The sequence below is a fragment of the Paralichthys olivaceus genome, chromosome 2 (assembly GCF_024713975.1).
Source record: "Paralichthys olivaceus isolate ysfri-2021 chromosome 2, ASM2471397v2, whole genome shotgun sequence".
NCBI lineage: Eukaryota > Metazoa > Chordata > Actinopteri > Pleuronectiformes > Paralichthyidae > Paralichthys > Paralichthys olivaceus.
Window position 1 is genome coordinate 11,261,791 of NC_091094.1, and position 22,463 is coordinate 11,284,253.

A 22,463-nucleotide genomic window follows, 5' to 3' on the forward strand; every position below is an offset into this window, starting at 1 on the left:
TTTATTGTAAGGAGGAGAATTGTTCTTTATAGGTTTTAAGCATTCAATAAACCCAATTTAATACAATGAGTAATGTCCGTGCTCTATCTGATTTATCTCTCAGATTATTGGTTGTGGTCACATTTGGGTGATTTTGCATCCAACTGACTCTGACTCACGTCAAATATATGAGATGGAGTCCTGCAGAGTTTTGCATTTGTTATGATATGTAAACACACGTATTTGAATATTTGAACTAAGAAATATTTCAAACTCAACTCTATTGTTGTTGACAAATTATACAGTGCTGGGTTCTAATAAAGTACTTTGCTTAGTTCTAGAAGAACTACTTGTATTTTTAATCAGCAAATATCTGTACTTTCTAAAATTAGCACTGGCTTTTGAATAGTATTAAAACTAAAAAAGTACTGAATGTATTTCTAAAAGCAACTTACTAACTTTTACTCAAGTAGAAAAGTAAATGTGGTACTCTATTTATTTGTACTTTTACTATAATAAAAACAATTATGTACTTCCTTCAAAATAACTTTAAGTATTAAAAGTAAAAGTACTTGAAGTATATTCAAAAGTAAGAACTCAAAGGCAGAAAGTCAGTGTGGTATTTTCACTTTTCAGTACATGTCAGTTTATTTGTACTTTAAGCATACTTTAGAGCAAGTTGTATTAGGTTACAGTTAATTTAAAAGCAAAGTACTTAATTATTTCTATTCAAGTCAAGGTGGAACTATTGCTTTAGTACATTTTCATCAATCTATTTGTACTTTTACTTAAGTAGAATGTTAGAGTACCGCCTGCACCACTGCCAAAAATACAATATTTTGAGACAACCTGTAATGCACATTATATACTGTGTGTTAAGTTCAACAGCAGTGTAAAAAGAAGTAAAGTAGAATCTCTAAAATTGCTTCAACCTCGTAAATAAAATTATTATCTGTCTTATTCTCAGCACCACGTGTGGCTGTTTTCACGTGTAAAGGAACAGTCCACCATGTTTTCATCTGCGGCTGAAGCTGTGACAGCAGTGCCATCTCCTGCTGAGCTCAGCACAGAGCACCTTCTCATCCTGCCACACTGCTGCTGCTGCTGCTGCTGCTGAGAGGATTACTCTTCATATCTACTGTACACCAGGGTCGTGACCTGGCTGTGAAACGCGCAGCTTGTCCACAGAGCTTGGATTAGATGACACCTGTGATGCAGAATATTAACCCCCCCTCCCCCTTCTTTCTTCTGTGTTATCTGTGCATGTTTATTACCAGTGGTGATGAGTGAGCCTCGCACATGCAATTATAGTTTAAAAAAAACTGACACTTAAGCTGGAGAACCGTGCGTAACCATGAACTTCCCCAGGCACATGCACGGATTCATGTGCCGCAGCAGCAGCAGCAGCAGCAGCTGCACGGACACATGCAGCCGCAGCAGCAGCAGTGTTCAAATCAGACAGAAAAACCACGAAATGGGTTAAAAAACCATCAGCTTCATCTCTGGTGTTGTTGTGCCGAACAGTTCCTCGCCTGCAGCACCCAGAAGTGAACAGCAGGCGACCCGGAAGGTTTGAAGTCCGACTGAGAGAGAACGAGCAGAAAGAAGAGACTAATCCATAATAATAATTTAAAAAAAAGAAATATCCCTCCTCTCGCTGCTTCAGGTATGTTGCTCCCTCTTCCTCCTCTCTCTCTCTCCCTTTCTTCTCCCTCTCTCCAGTGTCGACGTTTCTATTTCTAAGTCATGCAAAAGTTGCGTTTAAAAACAGCAGCATTTTTGGATGATTCTGCTTTCTTTTCTTCCGTGGAGCGAATAAAAGCTTCCATTACGCGCGGGGATTAACGTCGACGTCTGGGTTTGTGTTTCTCGGAGGCTGCGGAGCATTCAGCAGAGGCTTGGTGATTGTTGTAGGAAGTGTCAGGGTTTTTTTTTCCCCCCTCTCGTCTCTCCTCCTCCAGCCGGGCTATTCAAACCTGCAAATCAAAGTAAACAATCATTCGCAGGCTTTAATGCAAATATGCCTCGTCCATCCAGGGCGCGTCGCGGCGGCGCTGGATCCACACGTGGAGAATTTATCTGCTTATAATATTCAGATCTGCAGAATATGGCGTCCGGTGCTTATAAAAATAAGACTGGGGCTGCCATTTTTGTTTTCCTTTTGTCTGAAATTTTTTAATAAACTGTCTGAGAATGTGGGAGAGGCAGGCAGGCGGACAGGAGGAGCGAGGCGCTGCGGAGGATCGTTTCTCTTCGTGGAGGAGATGTGTGTTCGCTTTTCAAGCTGCTCCGGGTTTTTTTTTTTTCTTAAGATTTGAAGAGATCGGTTCCTGCTTCCTTTGAGGGAATGAGGAATAATTCAGGTACAAAGATGGAGAGAAAAAACTTGATACTAACTTTTGGTTTTTAGAGATGGAGGAGTAGGCCTGGGTCTCTCCAGAGTCCTCTTGTCTTTCACTGATGATGTTTGTTGCAGCTGCAATATTGAGATTTAAATGAGTTGTGTGTCACACTGTGATAACACTTGACCCTGACTAACCATTATTGTAGCTCCAACAAACCTTATAGAGATAGATCATCTACATATGTAATAACTGTCATTACACAATTAACAGCATGTAGATTTGTGGTTTATATTATCTCTGTACCACTGTCAGGTTCCCTTTACAAGAGTACATAAGATGTAAAAAAAAAAAAAAGATTTAAATTATTTACTATTGCTTCTTTGATAAGTTAAGCAAAGTATAAATACGATTTTTTTGTTTGTTTCCAGGATGTTGATCCTTTCCATTTGGTAATGATTCTTCTCACAAGCCATTTCCAAGGGTGTCATATTCATATGATATAATATGATACAATTTGAAACAATGTGATACGATATACGTACAACGTGATACGATACAATACAGAGTGATATGATATGACATGATACACATCTGTTGTTCTAAAACTAATGAAGATACATAAACTGAATCTTTATAAACTAAGCTACACATTGGTGGTCGGTTTCTAGCCTCATTTGTAACCATACAGCAGCTGACAAAACCTAACCTCCAATTAAACCAAATTTAAATCTGCTTTGAGCAATCTATTGGTGGTTTATTTTATCATTTCCTGGGAAATAATAAAATTATGCAAGTCAAAAAAGTGGGGGGAAAAAACCTGGCTTCATCCATTGATCTGTATCCCACCAAGATTTAATGGCCCATACCACATCCTTCCACCAAGTTTTGTGGTAATCCATCGAGTTGTATTTGTGATTTCTTGCTTAGAAACAAACAAACGCGCAGCAGAAAACATATGTATAACATATCATGTCTTGTGGCATAAGTAATGGAGCTTAAGCCTTACCCTACATCAACAGAATTGCCAAAAATAACCTGCTGATTGTAAGGACTCTGTAACACATAAAATAGTGTATGTACAGCGATACATGGCTGCAAGTCTAGGTGCCTCGTTGCAACCATTAAGTGTTTTCTCGGTGAAATGTGTCATTTCTAAAAGTGACACAGGAGATGCCCTGCAGCAGTCAAACTTCTGAGCCTGCTCCCCAGAGTCACAAAGCCTCCAGGAAGTGAAACTGATCCCCACTGGCATCATTAGAGAAATATTCTGAGGGCTTTCCTGTATGCTTGTACCCCTGGACGTATCGTTTTTGTTTGTCTTGGCTCGTAGACGTGGACTGTGTTATGCCTGTGCTAAGCCAAACAGACTTCGGAATGGTGAAGTACGCCAAAGCACGCAATGCAAAATGTTTAAAGAAGAAGAAAAAAGAACTTCATACAGGGAAACGAAAAAGAGAAACGATGGAAAGAAAGGCCTTCAGATCGCAACAGGAGCAGCAAGCAACTCTCTCTGCCTGAAAATTTAAAAGGCGTCTTTCTATGTGGTCAGTAGAAAAGCAACTGGATCGAGTATTGATCTTTAAAGATACAATGAAACGTCTGAAATTGACTTGACCTTGTGTACTTACATTATCTAAACATTTTTCAACAAGGTTCAAACTCAGAGAAATTCTCAGTTTTATTAAAGGTAACAGGACTTTAAATTTTGGTTGTTTTTTAGTTGCATCACCTGTGGCCTTGCTTCCAGGCAAACAAAGGAAAGCAAAGAAATGACACTCTTTTAGCCAGTTAGCCTGTCTAGAGTCTCAACCCCAGATATAAAAAAGAAAACAGGCTGTGTCACTTACAAACAGATGTGCTTTCACTTCAACCCTGTCTAAGTTATCCAATATTCACCATTTCTAATTGGAATTACTGACCTCTCAGCTTTTGAGACATCACTCAGGTCTTTTCTTGCACTCTGCGGGGAGACTGTATTTCTGTATTTCGCTTTACCAGCGAGTCCTTGTGTGTGGAGGAGGAGGAGTTGACCAACAGCCACAGATTAGCATCTGCCACATCACTTCTCACACTTCTTTTTTCTCTGATAACCATTGTGAAGACTCCTCTAGCTCGCTGTTGGAACCTCGTGAGGGCCTGTCTCTCAGGCAGCATGGGGGAGAAAAAGGCCGCTGGACTCTGCATCACTTTAAAAAAAAACTTTCTTGCTGACATCACTGAACATCTTGAGGAAAGCGTGAGGACACTACATCTCTTCTTGCACTTTTTGGCTAGGAGGAGACCCAATACAGAATGTCTTTGAAAATGCACCATCACAAGACCGGGACATGCTCTCTCAAATCATCACATCAAACAGTCAGCTGCTGCCTGGGCGGAGAGCCACTGACACAAGTTTCCAACTCTTGTTTTCTACACTGACAATAGGGCGACACATACATTTACAGAAAACGTTTAACCTGAGGTGAGACAAAAAGGTGACGGGACGTAAGATGAGTAGGATGTTAGGAAAATAAATGTTTTGCTTAAAAGCTTGTTTTTCAAACTTTCCTCAATTCACTTTTTCAGTTTTTTTATTAAAAGGAGAGGCTGAGTGGTACGCTGATATTTTTTGTTTGTCTGATCCCTCATTTCAGGATGGCTGAACCACGCTTCAATAATCCATATTTCTGGCCTCCACCTTCTGCGATGTCTGGCCAGGTGAGTGATTCTGCTTTCCACACCTCTTTCTCAACAAACAGAGATAAATTGAACTACAAATAATTGCTCTATGTGTAAAGGTTTATAGGAGTAGTTTGACATTTTTGGGAAATATGATCATCTGCATTCTGGACAAGGGTTTCTTTAAAAGACTGATGCCACTCTGTTTTACAGATTTTGTGATAACAATAGTCAGGTATATAACCTGTTACACTGCAATCTGTTTCCTCCTGTGTTTATGCTAAGCTAAGCTAATTGGTTGGGGGCTACATATTAACAATACTGATGTGACAGTGGTGTTGATCTTCTGATCTAACTCTCAGCAGGAAAGCAAATAAGTATTACATAAAGTAACTAAAGGCACTCAGTAGAGCACATACCTCCGCCAAGGCCCAACAGTCCCCTCACCTTCAATCAAGCTGACCAAATTTCACACACTCATAGATATCAGTCCCCTTGATATACTTGATTAGTGCCCATGAATCATTCCCTGCAAAAACTAACATTTGAAAAATGCCTATCTCTGTTATAGAAAACAAAAAACTGTGATTTGCCCCCTGATCCGTAACAAAATGTAATTGTTTCCTCCCTGACCTGTACCACATCCCTCCACAAAGATCATTAGTAATCAGCTCAGTGGCTTTTGTGTAATATTGTTCACAAACAAACAAAAGTACAGTCCTTGGCGGAGGTAATATCATCATATCATCCTGTCCTTACAGTGGTTCCCAATTTGGGGATTAAGAGCAGATAAAGCATACGTTAATGACGTCATTAGATGATTAAAGAGATGTGTTAAAAGGATAGAAATTAGAGTTAAATACAATTTTATTAAAAATAACGATTTTCCTTTTTGGCTTCAAGAATTATGCTGGATGCTTTCCTTTCCTCTGATCTGTAAAAGTCCCTCAAATAAGTTGATTCACCTGAGTAGACATTACTTGATTTTAAAGAGTCACAAGCCCAAAAGGTTGTGAACCACTGGTGCAGCACATGTTGTTGATCCTCAGAGACATTCAGGGCAGGTTTTAGCAACTATGTCATGTGTCAGCCATTAGAGGGAACCATCGTGTCACAAACCGGCACTGACTGAACTGACCATGGCTGTTCTCTTGTCACAAATGCTGTTTCCTGGCTGTCAGCTGGATAACCTAGTCTTGATCAATAAAATCAAGGAGCAGCTGATGGCAGAGAAGATCAGACCGCCACATCTTCCCGCTGCCTCAGCACCTTCCCAACAGCCCCTGCTGAGTCCCCCCAGTCAGGTAGAAAGTGGCCAGCACGGGATGTCCAAATCCCATCAGATGCAAGTTCTTCACAGCCACAGCTCGTCTCAGCCCGACATCGCCCTGCACGCCCGACCGACCTCCAGCTCAGTCACAGGTACTCAAACTGGTTCCACGGTTTTCAGTACGGACTGTAAATAAAGATGGACAAAGTTCCCATCTTGCACATTTTGAGCTACAATCTGTGCAGTAGCCAGCAGGGGATGGAGCTGCCGCATCAAGGTTCCACCTACACACGCATTTGACCAATCAGTCTCATGACGTTTCACCCTGTTATCATATCATCAAAAAGCTAATTAAAGCCAAACTTACCAGAAAAATGATCATTTGAACAATTATCAGTTTGATCTGCCTAAGATGACAGAAAACCTCTTTGGGAACAAAAGTTTGATGTGTACCTATACTGCAGTCAGCCACAAGGGGGTTATCAAGGCATTTTGTATTCACCTTTTGGGATCCACCATCTTTATGTACAGTCTATGGTTTTTTACTGGTGTGCATGAGAGAAAGTGGAGCCAGAATGATGTCACACTTATGAATACTGAACATCTTATCTTTGATGCTTTGTTAATAGTCATATGGAATTAATCTGGTAAACAGATAAATCTTCTTCACACCCATGCTGGGAGAATTCAGTCACATAAGTTGTTCAATATTTTAAGTATTTGTGTGTTTTCTCTAAACAAACATCTTTTGAATATCTCTACCAGGTCGTATTCTGGGGGACGTAAACTTGAATCTGGATGATAAGGCAGCTATAAAAGCCAGAGGATTATGGGAAGACTGGCATCTGCGCCAACTCATTGATCATCCGTCCAGGACAAACCACGTATCAGGTAACCACACAGCTTTCAGCGTGTCTACATGGAAGATAGGCACCCAGAGAAAACCCCTGCAGAGACTGGGAGAACACACTTAATACCTTCAATAAACTTCCTTTGCAACATATATTATATGAGTTTAATGTTTGGTGGAGACACACATGTGCTAGACAGTAATACTGATTTGCAGTTCAATTTTCTGTTAGTTGGGTCAGATAACAGTTTCGAAAGGTGAAGTATTTATTTCTTCTGTTCCATGTTATGTATATGCAGACAGGCTGTATTAAAGAATTCAAATAGAGTGAATTTATAAATCAAATGCCATTTCAGACAGATTATCAGGTAAATAAATACTGTATATATGTACACACAAACACAGAACAACCAATATGTATTTTAAAACAGTATATCAGTGTTTTTCTATGAGGATTTACATTTGCATTTAAAAGCATCATTCTGGTTTATGATTCAAATCAGTGGATCAACATAGAACTTTCATAGAAAGATATATCACTACATATCTTTCTAAATCTTTTTAGGCACATTCAGTAAATAAAAATGTATTAAACATTTTCTCCTTCTTATCTGCATTTTTATGTCAATTTCGAGTCTTAAAAATGTAAAACCTCAGTGAAAAAGATTTTACAGTCACATCCATCTCTTCATTTTTGCAACAATCAGGTGTCGCGCTGGCATCCAGAACAGGCAACCTCAACACCTCAGAAATCATCACCCCCACTACGCCCACTTCAAGCAGCCACAGTCGGCTGGGCGGAGCTCCGACCCCTCACCTCATCTCAGGGTTAGCCAGTGGCCACGGGATGGAGCCTGGAAAAAACAACGGGGGTCTTGTCGGACTCCTCGGACCCCCTCCAAAAGAGGAGCGAGGCCGTAAGAGGATCAAGGCAGAGAACGGGTCTTCGCTGTTGGTGGTGCCCTACCCGATCCTCGCCTCAGGCAACGACCAACCCTGTGTCACCATCACTGCCAAAGAGGGAAAGACCTACAGGTGAGGCAGGATGTTTTTTATGCAGCAGCTCTCACTCTGCAGTTATTCTGTGCTTCTTGTATAATGGTGGTGCTAGAGGGTAAATACAAAGTTAACTGGAGTCAAGATCCTCTGACTCATGTCTCACTGTTGTTTTTAGATCAGCGGTCAAACTCATTTTAGTTAAGGAGCCACATACTGCCCACTTTGATCTCAAGTGTGCCAGACCAGTAAAATCATAGCATAATAACGATAATATTTCTCTATGTTTAAATTATTGGTGAAGGTTTTTGGATGATAATTTTTTTTATTTTAAGGTCTTTCTACAATAAACTAGAAACAGAAAGACCAAAAACTCAGACATCAGCCCACAGTGTATCTGCCTGGCCTCTCCTCTGCAGATTCGAACACTTCTGCCTCCGGAGCAGACATCGCATTTACGCTGTTTTTGAAGCAATTACTGGATCGATTAAAAAAATGACAAAACGTTTGTACTCATAAACATTCATATTCTTAAGAGACATTCTGATTCACAACCCTTGAAATTGAATACTGTGCTTCAGTTTGTCATGTCCACATGTGCATTACAACTTCAGATCACAGTTGATCTACAGAGCAAAACATTTAGTCACAAGTATTTAGAACTGAAAAATATTGTATTTGACTTTATAACAAAATAAACTTCTCAAGATCTAAAAAATATTTTAAATGTAAACTCTTCACTTGTTTTATAGTGCGACCCCCAGTGGACACATTAAGAATAGCAGCTACTTTTTTAGAAATGCAATTTATGTCTTTCTGTAATTTTCACACTTAGCAAAGTCATCCGTCCAAACTGGACCCCCTGGTGGGCCGGATCTGGCCCGCGGGCCGTATATTTGACACCTCTGTTTTAGATAGTTAAGAGCACGGAAGATATCAAAGCTCCCTCTCTACTCTAATTGAAAAAAGTACTGTTTAAATATAGAGAATAAAATAGAATACACAGTAGAAAACACAGTGCATAATCATCAATCAAATGTATTAATTCATAACAGACTGTCAGCTCACCAAAACGTAAGAACAACCAAATACAGGTTTGACAATACAACACAATTGGAGTCCTGTATAACACACTTGTGAAAAAATAAATAATATAATAACATTTACTTGCTTTTCCTGGAGTTCAGAGTCTCACATGGAGGAAATAAAGGCCGAGATCTTTGGCTCAGGACACGTATGACTTTTGACAATCTACAAGTTTCTCTGTTGAGTTTCCTAATTATGACCCCGCCATGGAGGTTATGTTTTCACCCCTGTCTGTTTGTTGGTTGGTTTGTTTGTTTGTTAGCGATATTACACAAAATAACTGAACAGATATCCACAAAACGTGGATGCTTTATGGGTCAGGGAAGAAGACATTAAATGTTGGTGCTAATCTGGATTTGGCGGTTAGTGGGGCAACTGGTTCTTCTACAAAATACACCACACTTCCTCTACTGGTGGAGTATGTTAAATCACTGGCTAAAATTAGATTCAAAAACATGTTGAACTCCTGCACACAAAAATGTTAGGTAAGGTAGAAGCTTTATCAGAATGTTCCTTTGAGAGTCACAACCATTCACACCTCACATTCACAACTAGTGGTTAAGATAAGAAAAGATAAGACAGACTTTCGAAATTTTCTTATTAAGCTAAGCTGCATGTCAGAAGAAGCCGGAGAAAACCCACGCAGACACAAGGAGAACATGCAAACCACACACGGAAAAACCCTGGTCAGTCAGTAGGTTTGATCCCAGGCGATAGTGCCACTGCACCACCGTGACACCATTATCAGCATTATCAAATTCTAAAAGTGAACATGAAAGTGATGTGCAAAGATGAAGGAAAAACAAACCTTTAAAGACTTAATCCAATAAAACGGTCAAAGAGTCAAATGTGTTTCATGAGCCACACTGCAATAATATTTGTGTAGCGTGAAATCATAACATACCTTATATCAAGGATCTTTACATGTTAGGGTCGAGACCTTAAAACCTTAGAGAAACCCAACAGTTCCCACAATGAGCAAGCACTCATTCTCAGCATGAATTACACTGTAAAGACATGATCTGCTTGTCTCTCTGCACTTTGTTAATGCATGTCTCCGCTCTGTGTCCTTGTTGCAGGTGTAAAATGTGTCCACTGACTTTCTTCTCCAAGTCAGACATGCAGATTCACTCTAAAACACACACAGAGGCAAAGGCTCACAAGTGTCCTCACTGCACCAAGTCCTTTGCGAACGCGTCCTACCTGGCCCAGCACCTGCGCATACACCTGGGTGTCAAACCTTACCGCTGCTCCTACTGTGAGAAATGTTTCCGCCAGCTCTCCCACCTGCAGCAGCACACCAGGTCAGACGTGGGAATAAATCCTCATGTTCATGAGGTTTTATTCAAAAGTAAATAAAATCTCCATTAAAATATTGAGCTGAGCTGGATTAGGATTGAAGTCAAGATGATGGTCTTTCTTTTTTAATCCATTCAGTAGAGCAGTCACATCAGTTCCAGTTGTTACAAAGCATAAATATTTTTTTGCAAAGGATGTTGGTTTTGTTTTGATGTAATAATCCACAGGTCTCATGAACCGTTGAACCAAAGATGTTTTTATGAAAACTACTCACAGTTTGATCTGTGAACTTTGCAAATGGGACTCAGGAGATAATGTCATATCACTTTACTTTTTGTAAAAAATAATACTGAAGACATTGAGCACATTTTTGTCTGTATATGTCCAAGAGCCTTTTGGGAAGACATGTTTGATAACTGTTAAAATATCTCCCATTGCTTCATATAAACAGCTTTTAACATATCACATGTAAAACAACACGATTAGATTGCGATTCTCTTGTGCTTACTTAGTCATAGTAATTCAAAGGCATTTGATTCTCCTGCCTATCCTGTTCCAGTTGGATGATGCTTGTGTTATTGTTCCAGAATCCACACAGGAGACCGACCATACAAATGCGCACATCCAGGATGTGAAAAAGCTTTTACTCAGCTCTCTAATCTTCAGGTAAACATCAAGTAATTTTCTCCTCCGGCTGTTTTACCACCAATATCCTCCACTGATTGAATGAATTTTGTGAGGCAACAACTTTGACAATGCTGTGAAAGTGACTCAGTCAATGTGTTCTCTGTTTTTCTTGCTGAAGTCTCACCAGAGGCAGCACAACAAAGACAAACCCTTCAAATGCTCCAACTGTTACCGTGCCTATTCAGACTCCGCCTCGCTGCAGATCCACCTGTCTGCGCACGCCATCAAAAACGCCAAGGCCTACTGCTGCAGCATGTGCGGCAGGGCATACACCTCAGTGAGTTGCAGATCCAAATCGAGCTTACTTTTAAGAAATGAAGTTATTGCCGCAGCGACGCTTGAAAGTGTGATCATCTCTTTGTCTTTCTTCTCCAGGAGACATATCTTATGAAGCACCTTGCTAAGCATACAGTGGTGGAACATGTGATGTCCCACCACTCGCCTCACCACAGGACAGATTCACCCACCCTCCCTATACGGATATCCCTCATCTGATCTCCTTGCACGTCTCCTTCCTGAGATATTTCAGCATTCCTCTGACGGACTTGAACCCACTCATGGGTTCTAAAAATGTGCCAGATTGTACTCGTATCTTGTGAAGAGGTGCGCTTTCAATGAGCATATCCTCCTTTCCGTTCTTGCTGACCAGATAGTATTATTGGGGACATCCAAAGATGACTTCTCAGCACTTTCAGGCCTGGAAATCACTGGCCCAAAATGTCTTTTTCTATACTACAGAAAAGTGGTTTTGCTCTTGGCAGCTACATGGAAAATCTTTTTAAACTTTCTGCGTTATAACAGATAACTTTGTCTTTTTTATACGGTCCTTTATTTTCTTTACTCAAGTCTTTACAAAAAAGAAAAAAAGGTAATTGCATCAGAAATAGTCTTCCGTTAGCCCGGTGACCAACTGAAAATAAAGATGACTGCTTATATGACGTGTATTCATGGACTGTATATTGTGCCACTTCTTGTCAATGTTTGCAATACCTCACAATCACGTGGCCATAATAAACACATAAATAACATGTTAACATTTATTTTCAGTCATTTTCACCCTGTTTTCATCTTTACCAAAATGTGCAATTCATAAATGAGATGGATGGGTGTTTTTATTAGCATGTATAATCTTCAGTGTTAGGAAAATATGCTAAAGGAAGACACAAGTATTCAGTGTAATATGGCTGAGTTAGATAGGGTCTAAATTATAAGCACATTTATAAAATGTTTCATGTAAGACACAAAAAATTAAAGAGAAATTTTAATTAGTTCAGTTCTTGTGTAATAATAGGTCAGAACTCCTGAAGTTGTAACAATTTCTAGTTAAATTCACAACAATGAATGATGCACTTACACTACTTCTGTCTGCTTTGTGCAAATAGATAAATGTGACTTTAAGACTGAAATGTTACACCTCCACTCTGCTGCTGCCACATGAATAAACATCAGTAATGAGGTTCCGCTGTGGGGTTTTCAGCTATAATGTGTTATCGAGGCATCAACTCTATTTGAATAATATTTTTTTGTCTTTTAAAAACAAACACTTTGCCATTTTATGCGTTTAAGCCTTAACTTTGTTACAACTCTTAGGATCCACTCAGTTGTTTTATCATTTTACATTTGCCTTTCATATCATAGCATGATATACACTGTAAATAAACTATATATTAAATGTCAGCCCGTTTTATAATAAATCATTCACTAATAACAGATATTGGTGCAAGTCTTTCTTCAGTTTTCCATGTAAATATTTCTACATACTTTTTCCCAAATCCATAAAAGGTCACTGACCTTTGACCACTGAAACATAATCACTTTATCTGAAAATCCTAGTCCAATTGACAACTGATAAAAAGATGAACTCTCACAGATGAAATCTCACATTCAAGAGACCAAAAACATGTTTTTTGAAACTGTTACCTTGACTGTTAAGTTTCCTCTGTGTCACTCCTTGTCTGTCATTGGGCCTCAGATCCTCCTTATCTGCAACATGATGGAACAGATGGAATGATCACTGACCAGATCTGGTTTTCCTCTAGACTGGACTTGTTGGGATTCCTATCGAATTAGAATCAATCAGTTGACGTGTTTTAGCCCATTCACTACAAATGATAATTCACATCCCTGCTAATGTTTTTGCTAACCCATGCTGTGATGGGGTTGTTTGATTTCCAAGCAGCCACTGGTTTCCATTGGCTTCCACTTAGCAGACACCTGAAACTTGCTTCAGATGTATAATTCATCAGCATTATGTTATCGTTCTGAAGAAACATAGTGTTGACTATTTATCTAAATCTGCACTTACAATGCATTACCAAGGACATAAATCAATGGCTGTTGAAATGAAGGAGCTGTTCTCTGTCTACTGATTGAAACTGTAAACAATCTGAGAAATATAATGAAAAATCTGAAAATCTACATAATACACTGAGGAGCTAAAACTTGCAAAATGGTTAAATACTTTAGATATAATATGTAAACATTCTTCATTAAAAAGTGTCTAAAGACGATTAGACCCATGTTATTTATTTTGTGTACTTACATTATCAAAAAGGTTCTAATTCTAATCAAGGTAACAAGACGTTTCCTCTTGTAACTGTCATGTTTTTTGAAACTGTTACCTTGACCAATTTGAGGAATGGAATCTAATCAGTTAATCAGTGAGTCGAAGTGAGTCATAGCAGATGTAATGAAATTCAATACAGGCAGTTTATAATGTCACATTCACTGTGATCTTGACCTTTGACCTCCCAGCACCAAAATCTAACCAGTTCATCGTTGAGTCCAACTGAAAGTTTGTGCCAAGTTTGAAGAGATTCCCTTAAAGGGACAGTGATAAATGAAAATCCACTCATTATCTACTCACCACTATGCCAATAGAGGGAGTGAGTGAAGTGTTTGAGTCCACAAAACACTTATGGAGTTTCAGTGGTAAACAGTGTTGCAGTAAAATCAATTGAATACAATTGAAGAAAGTGGTGACCACTCCTCCAAACATAAAAAGCCATAAAATGCCTCCATACTAATCCTGTGGTGTCATCCAAGTATCTGTAAGACCCGAAATTCCGACAAGTTCTTGCTGACAAGTTCTCTGGGTAAGAGCACAGAGGCGAGAGCTTGTGCGGAGTGTTTGTGCAAACATGAATGTTTTTTGGTGAATTCAAACTAGTGTCAACTACTTGTAGGTGTTGTAGATAAAGTTCTGTACCTGGAGTGATGGAGTCACTCCAGGTAACTGATGAAAATCCACCTTCTTTCTCTGTAAACTACAGTTTTTATAACATTATAACTCGCCACATTTTAACATCCAACTTATAACAGATAATCACTGTGGTGCAACAGATGACGTCATCAGCTTTGTGAAATGAAGCTTTCTTTCTCTTATTAATCCGTGTCCACTTGCTCCCTTTATCACTTTCCTGTCCCGCCCTCTGTCCTCCATCTCCTCTCTCTACAGTTTCCTCTGTGTCACTCCTTGTCTGTCATTGGGCCTCAGGTCCTCCTTATCTGCAACATGATGGAACAGGCGGAATGATCAGGGACCAGATCTGGTTTTCCTCTAGACTGGACTTGTTGGGATTCCTTTCTCCTCAACCGTATCATTTATCTACATCTCAAAGATTCATGTTCACAGCAAAGCATTAAACATATAATAGTGAGTCACAAACAGGAAGGTATCAGTATCCACACAATCATGTGCATTTCTTTATTTTTCATTTTATCTTATCTGTCTGATGTGATGTGATGTGAGCATGCAGAAAATATCTCCTATCTATGCAAACATAAAATCCTTCTTCTAACCACTCATTCCAATGAGCATGAATCAGCAAACACTGGAAATTTACAGGAATTGAAAACCACCAATGGGATGAAAGATATTAAAACCATCAATTGAATTAGAACCAATCAACTGACGTCACTACAAATGATAATTCACATCCCTGCTAATGTTTTTGCTAACCCATGTTGTGATGAGGTTGTTTGATTTCCAAGCAGCCACTGGTTTCCATTAGCTTCCACTTAGCAGACACCTGAAACTTGCTTCAGATGTATAATTCATCAGCATTATGTTATCGTTCTGAAGAAACATAGTGTTGACTATTTATCTAAATCTGCACTTACAATGCATTACCAAGGACATAAATCAATGGCTGTTGAAATGAAGGAGCTGTTCTCTGTCTACTGATTGAAACTGTAAACAATCTGAGAAATATAATGAAAGATCTGAAAATCTACATAATACACTGAGGAGCTAAAACTTGCAAAATGGTTAAATACTTTAGATATAATATGTAAACATTCTTTATTAAAAAGTGTCTAAAGACGATTAGACCCATGTTATTTATTTTGTGTACTTACATTATCAAAAAGGTTCTAATTCTAATCAAGGTAACAAGACGTTTCCTTTTGGTCGCCTTTGATTACGTCATGTTAACTTTACCTGTAGGTTTCCTTGTCTTGGCTATAACTTGTGAGGCCAACGATGCATGATAAAGGAAAAACACACTGCAATGGTGTTGAATACAACAACTCCCATGATCCCATGCTGCCTCTCGACTTCATCAAACTCCAGGTTTTTTGTTATTATTTTGACTGAAAGACCCCCAGTGGTTAAAGTGACATATTGTGCATTTATCTCTCACGCAATTACCAGACTCTGAATAATATGAGCATCTATTGTTGTTCAGATATTTTCCCAAGTGTAAGTAAAAGTACTAATTCACCAATGTAAACATGTAAACTGTAAAGGTCTAAAAATATGGACGTATAATTGGCAAAATATACTTAAAATAAATAAAAAGATGTCGCTCTAGAACTTCAGTAACCCTGACCTGAAACAAACTCCACAACTCCTCTGTCCCTTCATGATGTCCACAAGGTTATGGGAAGTGAAAGTGGGCCCACAGACTTCATTCTGCACTCAGGACATTTTACTTTATCTTGATATAGATGTGGAAGTTTGTTGCTACATTAAAGCTACATTTATATATACTAAAGTTTAAATATGTGGTTTTTGCATAACAAACTTTCATTAGTCTCTTTAGTTTTTCTTCATGTTAAACTGGCAGCTTTGTTATTTTCATTTGTTCCTACCTCAGACAGGAAGCAAAACTTATGGTGCAGTGTCTCAACTTCCACTGCAAACTCACCGTGGCTGCGAAGCAAGTCACAGCTGAACAATTCAAAGTAGCAAACTGTTCACACGCAAACAAAGCATTAACACTTCCCGACACATAAACTAGTATTATTATAAACATAATGTCTAGGATTGGATTACATATTTCAATGAATCGTTGACTTCATCATCGTTCATCATAATTATTGAAGTCTCTTACTACAGATAAATGTGCCAATTTGTTAGACGAATTTTTGTTAGAAGAAAACGAAGTTCATGGCGTGTCAGTTCTCAGGTGGTCATGAGACACACAGAGCGAATCCTGCATGCATGCAAAGCATTTTATTCTAATTTAACTTTTCGAATTTGCACAGAAAGACTTGTGGGCGGAGGAGCCACTCCCATGTCGTTTGGCTAATCAAATTGAGGAGTGAAAACAGAGGTGTGGCACCTCAGTTTGCTCCTCCAGGGTTATTGCACCTCTCTCGAAGTCAAGGAGTGATCCACTGCCCTGCGGATGTTTAGGAGCAGTCCGTTCAGCCTCTCTCAGGTGGGTTCATTCTCACGTTTTTCATCCTGCATCTGCAGCGAGGTGTTAAACGAATGTAGTTAAAGGTCAGGGGGAGATTTTAATCCTCATCCGGTGTTATGAGAAGCTCCATTTCTCAATATTTTTTAAACGGACACGTCGAGGAGATTATGAGACGATCATGGTGATTTCTGTCCTGAAAGTCAGAGAAGATTTTGTCGGATTCTTGGATGCGGCACGTGTTTCACTCTCAAACAGCTGGTTAACTATGTTACATGCTGCTTCCGCAAACGGTAAGAGGCTCTACTAGCTGTTCACTTTCAAGATGAGACAAAACAGTAGAATTCGCAAGTCTTACAACACAAAAGAAAATAACAGTCATACAAGTGCTGAACTTGCTTATGAAACTCACATATGCTCAACCACTGGTCCTCAGAATGCAGAATTCAATTCACTGCATCATCATTATTACTGCAATGGAAAAAGACAATGATGAAATTTGATATAATGAAGCTAAACAAATGGTTGAAATGAGGTTTGGCTTCTTGAATTACAGTTTTCCTGAATTGCTAAAACACTAATTCCTGTTGTGTGAATCAATTGCTCAGTTGTCTAAACTCATTCACTGAATTGAGCATCATTTTGACAAAACCACAAACTATCTTCACCTAGTAAAACACTATCTGCAGATCTCAGTCCTTCCTTTTGCAAAACTCTAAACACATTCTCATGCAATAAAACACAGTCGTCACTGTGATGCACTTGTGATGCATAATGGTAAAAACCAGTGGCAAAATATGAACACAAATGAAACACACGTGTCATCCATTTAACACAACGATTCAAAATTGATCACACTTGTTTCTCTTCATGTCATGACAACATGAAAACCAATATAAGCCAGTTCAGAGTGCAAGCAGGTTGCTCCTGCAAGCTCATGACAACAATGGATCAGAGACACAGAGGATGAGTGTGTGTAAGAGGAGGTAGAGGCGGAGGACAAGAAGGCAGAGGAAGACGAAGAGTGGCAATTTCTGATGGTGGTGCAGTACTGTAATATAACACTGTGTGCTGCTATAAGCAACCAGGGTGTTCTTCACCATCATGCCACTCAGGCCATATATTGTAACACCCAGCACCTTCTCACCTTTCTTGGGGCTCTTAGAGATATGTTGTCTGCAAATGAGCAGCAGGAACATGAGATGATGGAGCGGCCTATTTATGTTATAATTTGGGACAATGTTAGTTTTCACCGCGCTGTCCAAGTCAGTCGGTTCGATATGAATCAGAATATCATTACAGTAACCTATACTTGCCACCGTACTCTCCCTTCCTCAATGCAATAGAGGAGTTTTTGTCCACTTGGAGATGGAAGGTGTACGAGCGACAGCCCTACACCAGGCTGACTGTAATCTTCTTGAGTCCATGGAACTAGCCTGTGATGACATTGGTGAGGAGATGTGTCAGGGCTGGGTACGGTACACTAGGGTTTTTTCCCATGATGTGGATGAAGTGCTGTGGCCTGACCCAGCCCAAAGACAGGATGACGCTCAATGAAGCTCAATGATCAACTGTGTAAAGTACTTTATTGTGACCAATAAACATTTCTCCATGAGCAACATGCCTTGACCACTGTGTTTTAAATATTTTGGTGTAGTGTTTAATGACAGCTCAGCAGTTTTTCTATTTTGACCGATTCGTGCAAGATCTGACAACATTGTTCGGTTTTGAGCACATGTGAAACTATTTTGAGGCGATGGTGTGGTTTTGCAAAAAGAATCAGAGGTTTTGTGAATGTAGTTTGAGAAAAGATTTTTGTGTTTAGAATTCTGAGAAAAGGACAGGAGGATTCAAAAAACGTGTTTTAACAATTGTGAAAAACTGTAAATCAAGCTCTGTGATCATTGCAGAGAAGAAACCAGAAACTGAGGCAGTAACATAAAATCAGAAACATTTTACTTTTGTGAATGTCCGACTAATCTATACTACATCATATTAGTTTGAAGTAAAACAGAGTATTTGTTTATTGAAATAAACACACAGACAGGTGAAAACATAACCTCCTTGGTGATGGTGAGGATGCAGTCTAGTCCACAATTATTTGGACAGTGACACAATTTTGCCCCAGTACACAAAAGTCTGCACTTCAATCACAGCTTGATCATTGTGTTTCAAATCCATTGTAGTGTTCAGAGGATACATTTAAAATTGTTTCACTGTCCAAATACTTATGGACCAGACTGTAATTAGTGCCCTAATTATGAGTGTGAATCTGAACTAAAGAGTTTGTACATATATATTTGAACTGAACTCTCTTCTCTCTTATGTCATTTCATCTACAGCTGCCTTCACTTTATTATTTGGCAAGAGGGAGATCGGTCAACTAAAGTTGGATGCCTGTGTTCGTCAAGAATGGGGTGGGTTTGACAGCTTTGTGTGCTCAGGAGCATTTCCCCCACTCGCAAAAGATTCATAATTTTGTCTGTCTCGTCTTTATTCCAGCAGATGTTCCCAGAGGTTAAAGGCTTGTTGGAAATGTGTGCTTTGCTTTCCGGTTGTGCTGTGTGTCCTGTACTTCAGTTCTCCATCTTTGAGGCGAGTACCAAAACTAATCAGAACAATTACATTTAGGAGACACTACATACACCCAGTCATCAGGTCATAGGGAACTCTTACGTAATGAAAACAGGAAAGCAGGCTGTTTTGATTATCTGTATTGATTTGAAAGTGAGAAGTGTCTGTTTTTTTCCACTCCATATACATAGAGAGGATGTGGTTGGGCTAGTTAACAAAAAACCCTCTGTGCTGCTGCAACCACTGAGGCCAAAACATCTCAGCTGCTTCAATCTGGCTGCAGTAAAGGTGATATGGGCCAAACTTAAAAATCGAAGTTCACGTGAAATACATTTTTCTCAAGGATGGTGTATGTACATTCAGGTAGTTCTCATCACACTGGTGTATGTCCAAGTGTTCCGTCACGTTTGTCAGCTAAGACTGACTCATGATTGGTCGAGCATGTGTATTTATATGACCTCACTACCGCAGCTCCATCCCCTGATCACTATTCGGCAGACTCTGGCTCCAAATGCTCAAGATGGTGGCGTTTGTATCAGGAATATTTTGGTTTCATTTCTGGATAGTGGGAGTCAGTGGAAACACGTCGTCCATCTTTATGGGTGCAACGCAGTTTACCAGCACCTTCACGTGTCAGTTTGGATGTGATGTACCTAATAGTGTAGCTTAATTATTTTGCCCAATAACAAACAGTACAATATTTCAATTTTGTTGTGTTATTTTCTTCAACAGATTTTTTGCGACCTTCATGCCTGTTGAAAAATGTAAACTGGAGAGTGCTCGGGCTCTGCTTCAGGACAACAGCGTGGATGCTGGGCTCGACCTCATGTAAGACAATGAAGGCGTTTAGTTCTGCCACTGTCTCCTCGCAACTCAAACTCTGAGAACCATGATTTTATTTTATTTTGCCTTCAAATCGTTGATATTTCCAAATTGAGGTAAGACTAGCGGCTCAAACCTTGTGCATTATCTGGGTTATCATGGGGTTTAAATCTGTAGGGGATCTATCGGCAGAAACTGAATATAAAATAATCCTAGTGATGTTTTTTTTCCCGACTAAATTGAATGGCCCCTTTGTATTTAAATACTTTATTTATATAAGGTTTAACTTTGATTATTAGGTCATCGTACAGTTTACTCGCTTTTAAATGGGATCCCACAGTACACAGGGAAGATCACCATAACTCACACTGCAAAGGTTAACCAGCTCTGTAGCAGGTTAAGATTAAAAAAAACAGCTGCACTATTGATTAATCTCCTGCCCTAAGGTTTTTTCTACAGTTTGTTTCAAAAAGAGGGTAATAACCTCAATAAGGTGAAATCACGCCATTATTTACAGAATGTGTCCTCACACCCTGAGGTTGAACAAACTGCCTGCAGAGCTCAGAGGAATGTTTTGTTTGCAGATCTTGGGAAGGATAACACTTCCTGGAAGTTGTTTCCTGAGCCTGACACAGTTTAAACTCTTATTTTCTGTTTCAGGACCAGACATGACGTGCAAACATGTACATACTGGAGAGCTCCCATCATCTGGGAGGGAATGTTTGACCCTCTTCTTTACGACATGATGCACCAGAGCGACGGCTCCTCTGTGGCTCTGACGGTGTTTGCTGTTGGCAGGTTTGTTTGCACATCAATGCTGTGATGAATTACTGAGCGCTGAGGTTAGTTTTGACAATGACTCTAGATCACAGGGGTTTCACTTAGGGACCAACAATAACTCCCTGTTTCAACAGGAGATGAATGCCTTGTTTTGAATCGCTTCCAAGCCATGTGACTCACTAAGTCCAAATCATATAAGATATTTTTGTCCTAGACAAATAAACCTCTTTTAATTGGTTTTAGCTCTTTGTTAATATCCATATTTTAAAAACATATGTATTTTTCCAAATGTTTTATAAATATTAATATTCATTTAGAACCAAGAAGCATTGGGGGTAAAAATACAATGTAGTATTTGTTTGGAGTCAGTGGGTCACATAGAAGCCATTAAAAACATTATTATGTTCTATTGAAACAGGGTTTCACTGATGGTCTGGAAGCAGAAACCCTGCGATCAGAGTAAATGTCTGTCAATATTCAACCCAAAACTAACTTCAAGTTAGTAACTTGCATTAATTAAGCATTGTCCTGTATTGACTTTTATCTAAGGTACCTGGATGCTTACCTCCCTGCCTTCCTGAACTCATCAGAGCATCACTTCATGCTGGGTTTGCCGGTGACGTATTACATATTCACAGACAAGCCGGAAAATGTGCCAGACATGAAGCTCCCGCCTCTGCGGAGCCTGAGGGTGATCAAAGTGGAGAAGCACTCGAGGTGGCAGGACATCTCTATGATGCGAATGAAGACTATATCAGATGTCATAGAGACAGATATTCGCCGCCGCTGCACGCACGTCTTCTGCTTTGACGTGGATCAGGTGTTCACCGGGAGATTTGGCTCGGAGGCTCTGGGTGATTCTGTGGCTCTGCTCCACGCCTACTACTACCGCCTCCCGAAGAGCTTTTACACCTACGACCGCAACCCAAAGTCCAAAGCCTACATGAAGACGGGGGATTTCTATTACCACGCTGCCATCTTTGGAGGCCTGTGTGAGAACGTGAAAGCATTAGCTAACGCCTGCTACCAGAGCATCATGGAGGATAAAGAGAATAATGTGGAGGCCTTGTGGCACGACGAGAGTCACCTAAACAAGTACCTGTGGCTTCACAAACCAAGCAGGGTGCTGTCCCCTGAGTACTGCTGGGACCCGCTAATCGGCCACAACAGTGACATAAAAGTCACGCGACTGGAGTGGGCGCCGAAGCAGTACAAGAAGCTCCGCGCACCTTAGGGGTTTCCAACACTCCAATACAAACCTCCCTGTTCTCTGATATCTGATAAACACACTCTGTTCTGCCAACAACTGGATTTCCTGTTGAGTGACAATCTCCCACCGACTGTCTGCCTTGTCAGAGAATCGTGTTTTTTTTCTTTAGTAGTTAGGTACATTTCTGCACATGATGCCCTTTACCATGTAAGTGTTGGAACAAAAATATTTTTGATGAATAAATGATGCAGTGGGCAACAGA

General features: G+C 39.7%; 2 protein-coding genes across 8 annotated transcripts; both read left to right on the plus strand.

Annotated features, from left to right (window-relative positions):
• The first annotated feature begins 1,325 nt into the window (after positions 1 to 1,325).
• On the plus strand, positions 1,326 to 12,880 carry znf362a (zinc finger protein 362a). 4 transcript variants are annotated; one of them, XM_020101548.2, is made up of 9 exons: positions 1,326 to 1,645; positions 4,958 to 5,021; positions 6,197 to 6,404; positions 7,018 to 7,143; positions 7,810 to 8,137; positions 10,264 to 10,488; positions 11,071 to 11,149; positions 11,289 to 11,447; positions 11,546 to 12,880. In XM_020101548.2, the coding sequence occupies exons 2-9, from the start codon at positions 4,959 to 4,961 to the stop codon at positions 11,663 to 11,665; spliced, it is 1,308 nt and encodes a 435-aa protein (XP_019957107.1). In that variant the 5' UTR covers positions 1,326 to 1,645; position 4,958; the 3' UTR covers positions 11,666 to 12,880. The 4 variants fall into 4 exon arrangements, with proteins under 4 accessions (XP_019957107.1, XP_019957106.1, XP_019957108.1 ...); XM_020101547.2 differs by having other exon boundaries at positions 1,506 to 1,645; positions 6,164 to 6,404; XM_020101549.2 differs by lacking the exon at positions 1,326 to 1,645 and adding an exon at positions 1,968 to 2,342.
• Positions 12,881 to 16,700: 3,820 nt separating this feature from the next.
• LOC109638603 (N-acetyllactosaminide alpha-1,3-galactosyltransferase-like) lies at positions 16,701 to 22,463 on the plus strand. 4 transcript variants are annotated; one of them, XM_020101664.2, is made up of 7 exons: positions 16,743 to 16,836; positions 17,019 to 17,108; positions 19,158 to 19,232; positions 19,321 to 19,410; positions 20,122 to 20,217; positions 20,872 to 21,009; positions 21,541 to 22,463. In XM_020101664.2, exons 3-7 carry the CDS (start codon positions 19,228 to 19,230, stop codon positions 22,223 to 22,225), a joined length of 1,014 nt encoding a protein of 337 aa, XP_019957223.2. In that variant the 5' UTR covers positions 16,743 to 16,836; positions 17,019 to 17,108; positions 19,158 to 19,227; the 3' UTR covers positions 22,226 to 22,463. The 4 variants fall into 4 exon arrangements, with proteins under 4 accessions (XP_019957219.2, XP_019957222.2, XP_019957223.2 ...); XM_020101662.2 differs by having other exon boundaries at positions 16,819 to 16,836; positions 19,318 to 19,410; XM_020101660.2 differs by lacking the exon at positions 17,019 to 17,108 and having other exon boundaries at positions 16,701 to 16,836; positions 19,318 to 19,410.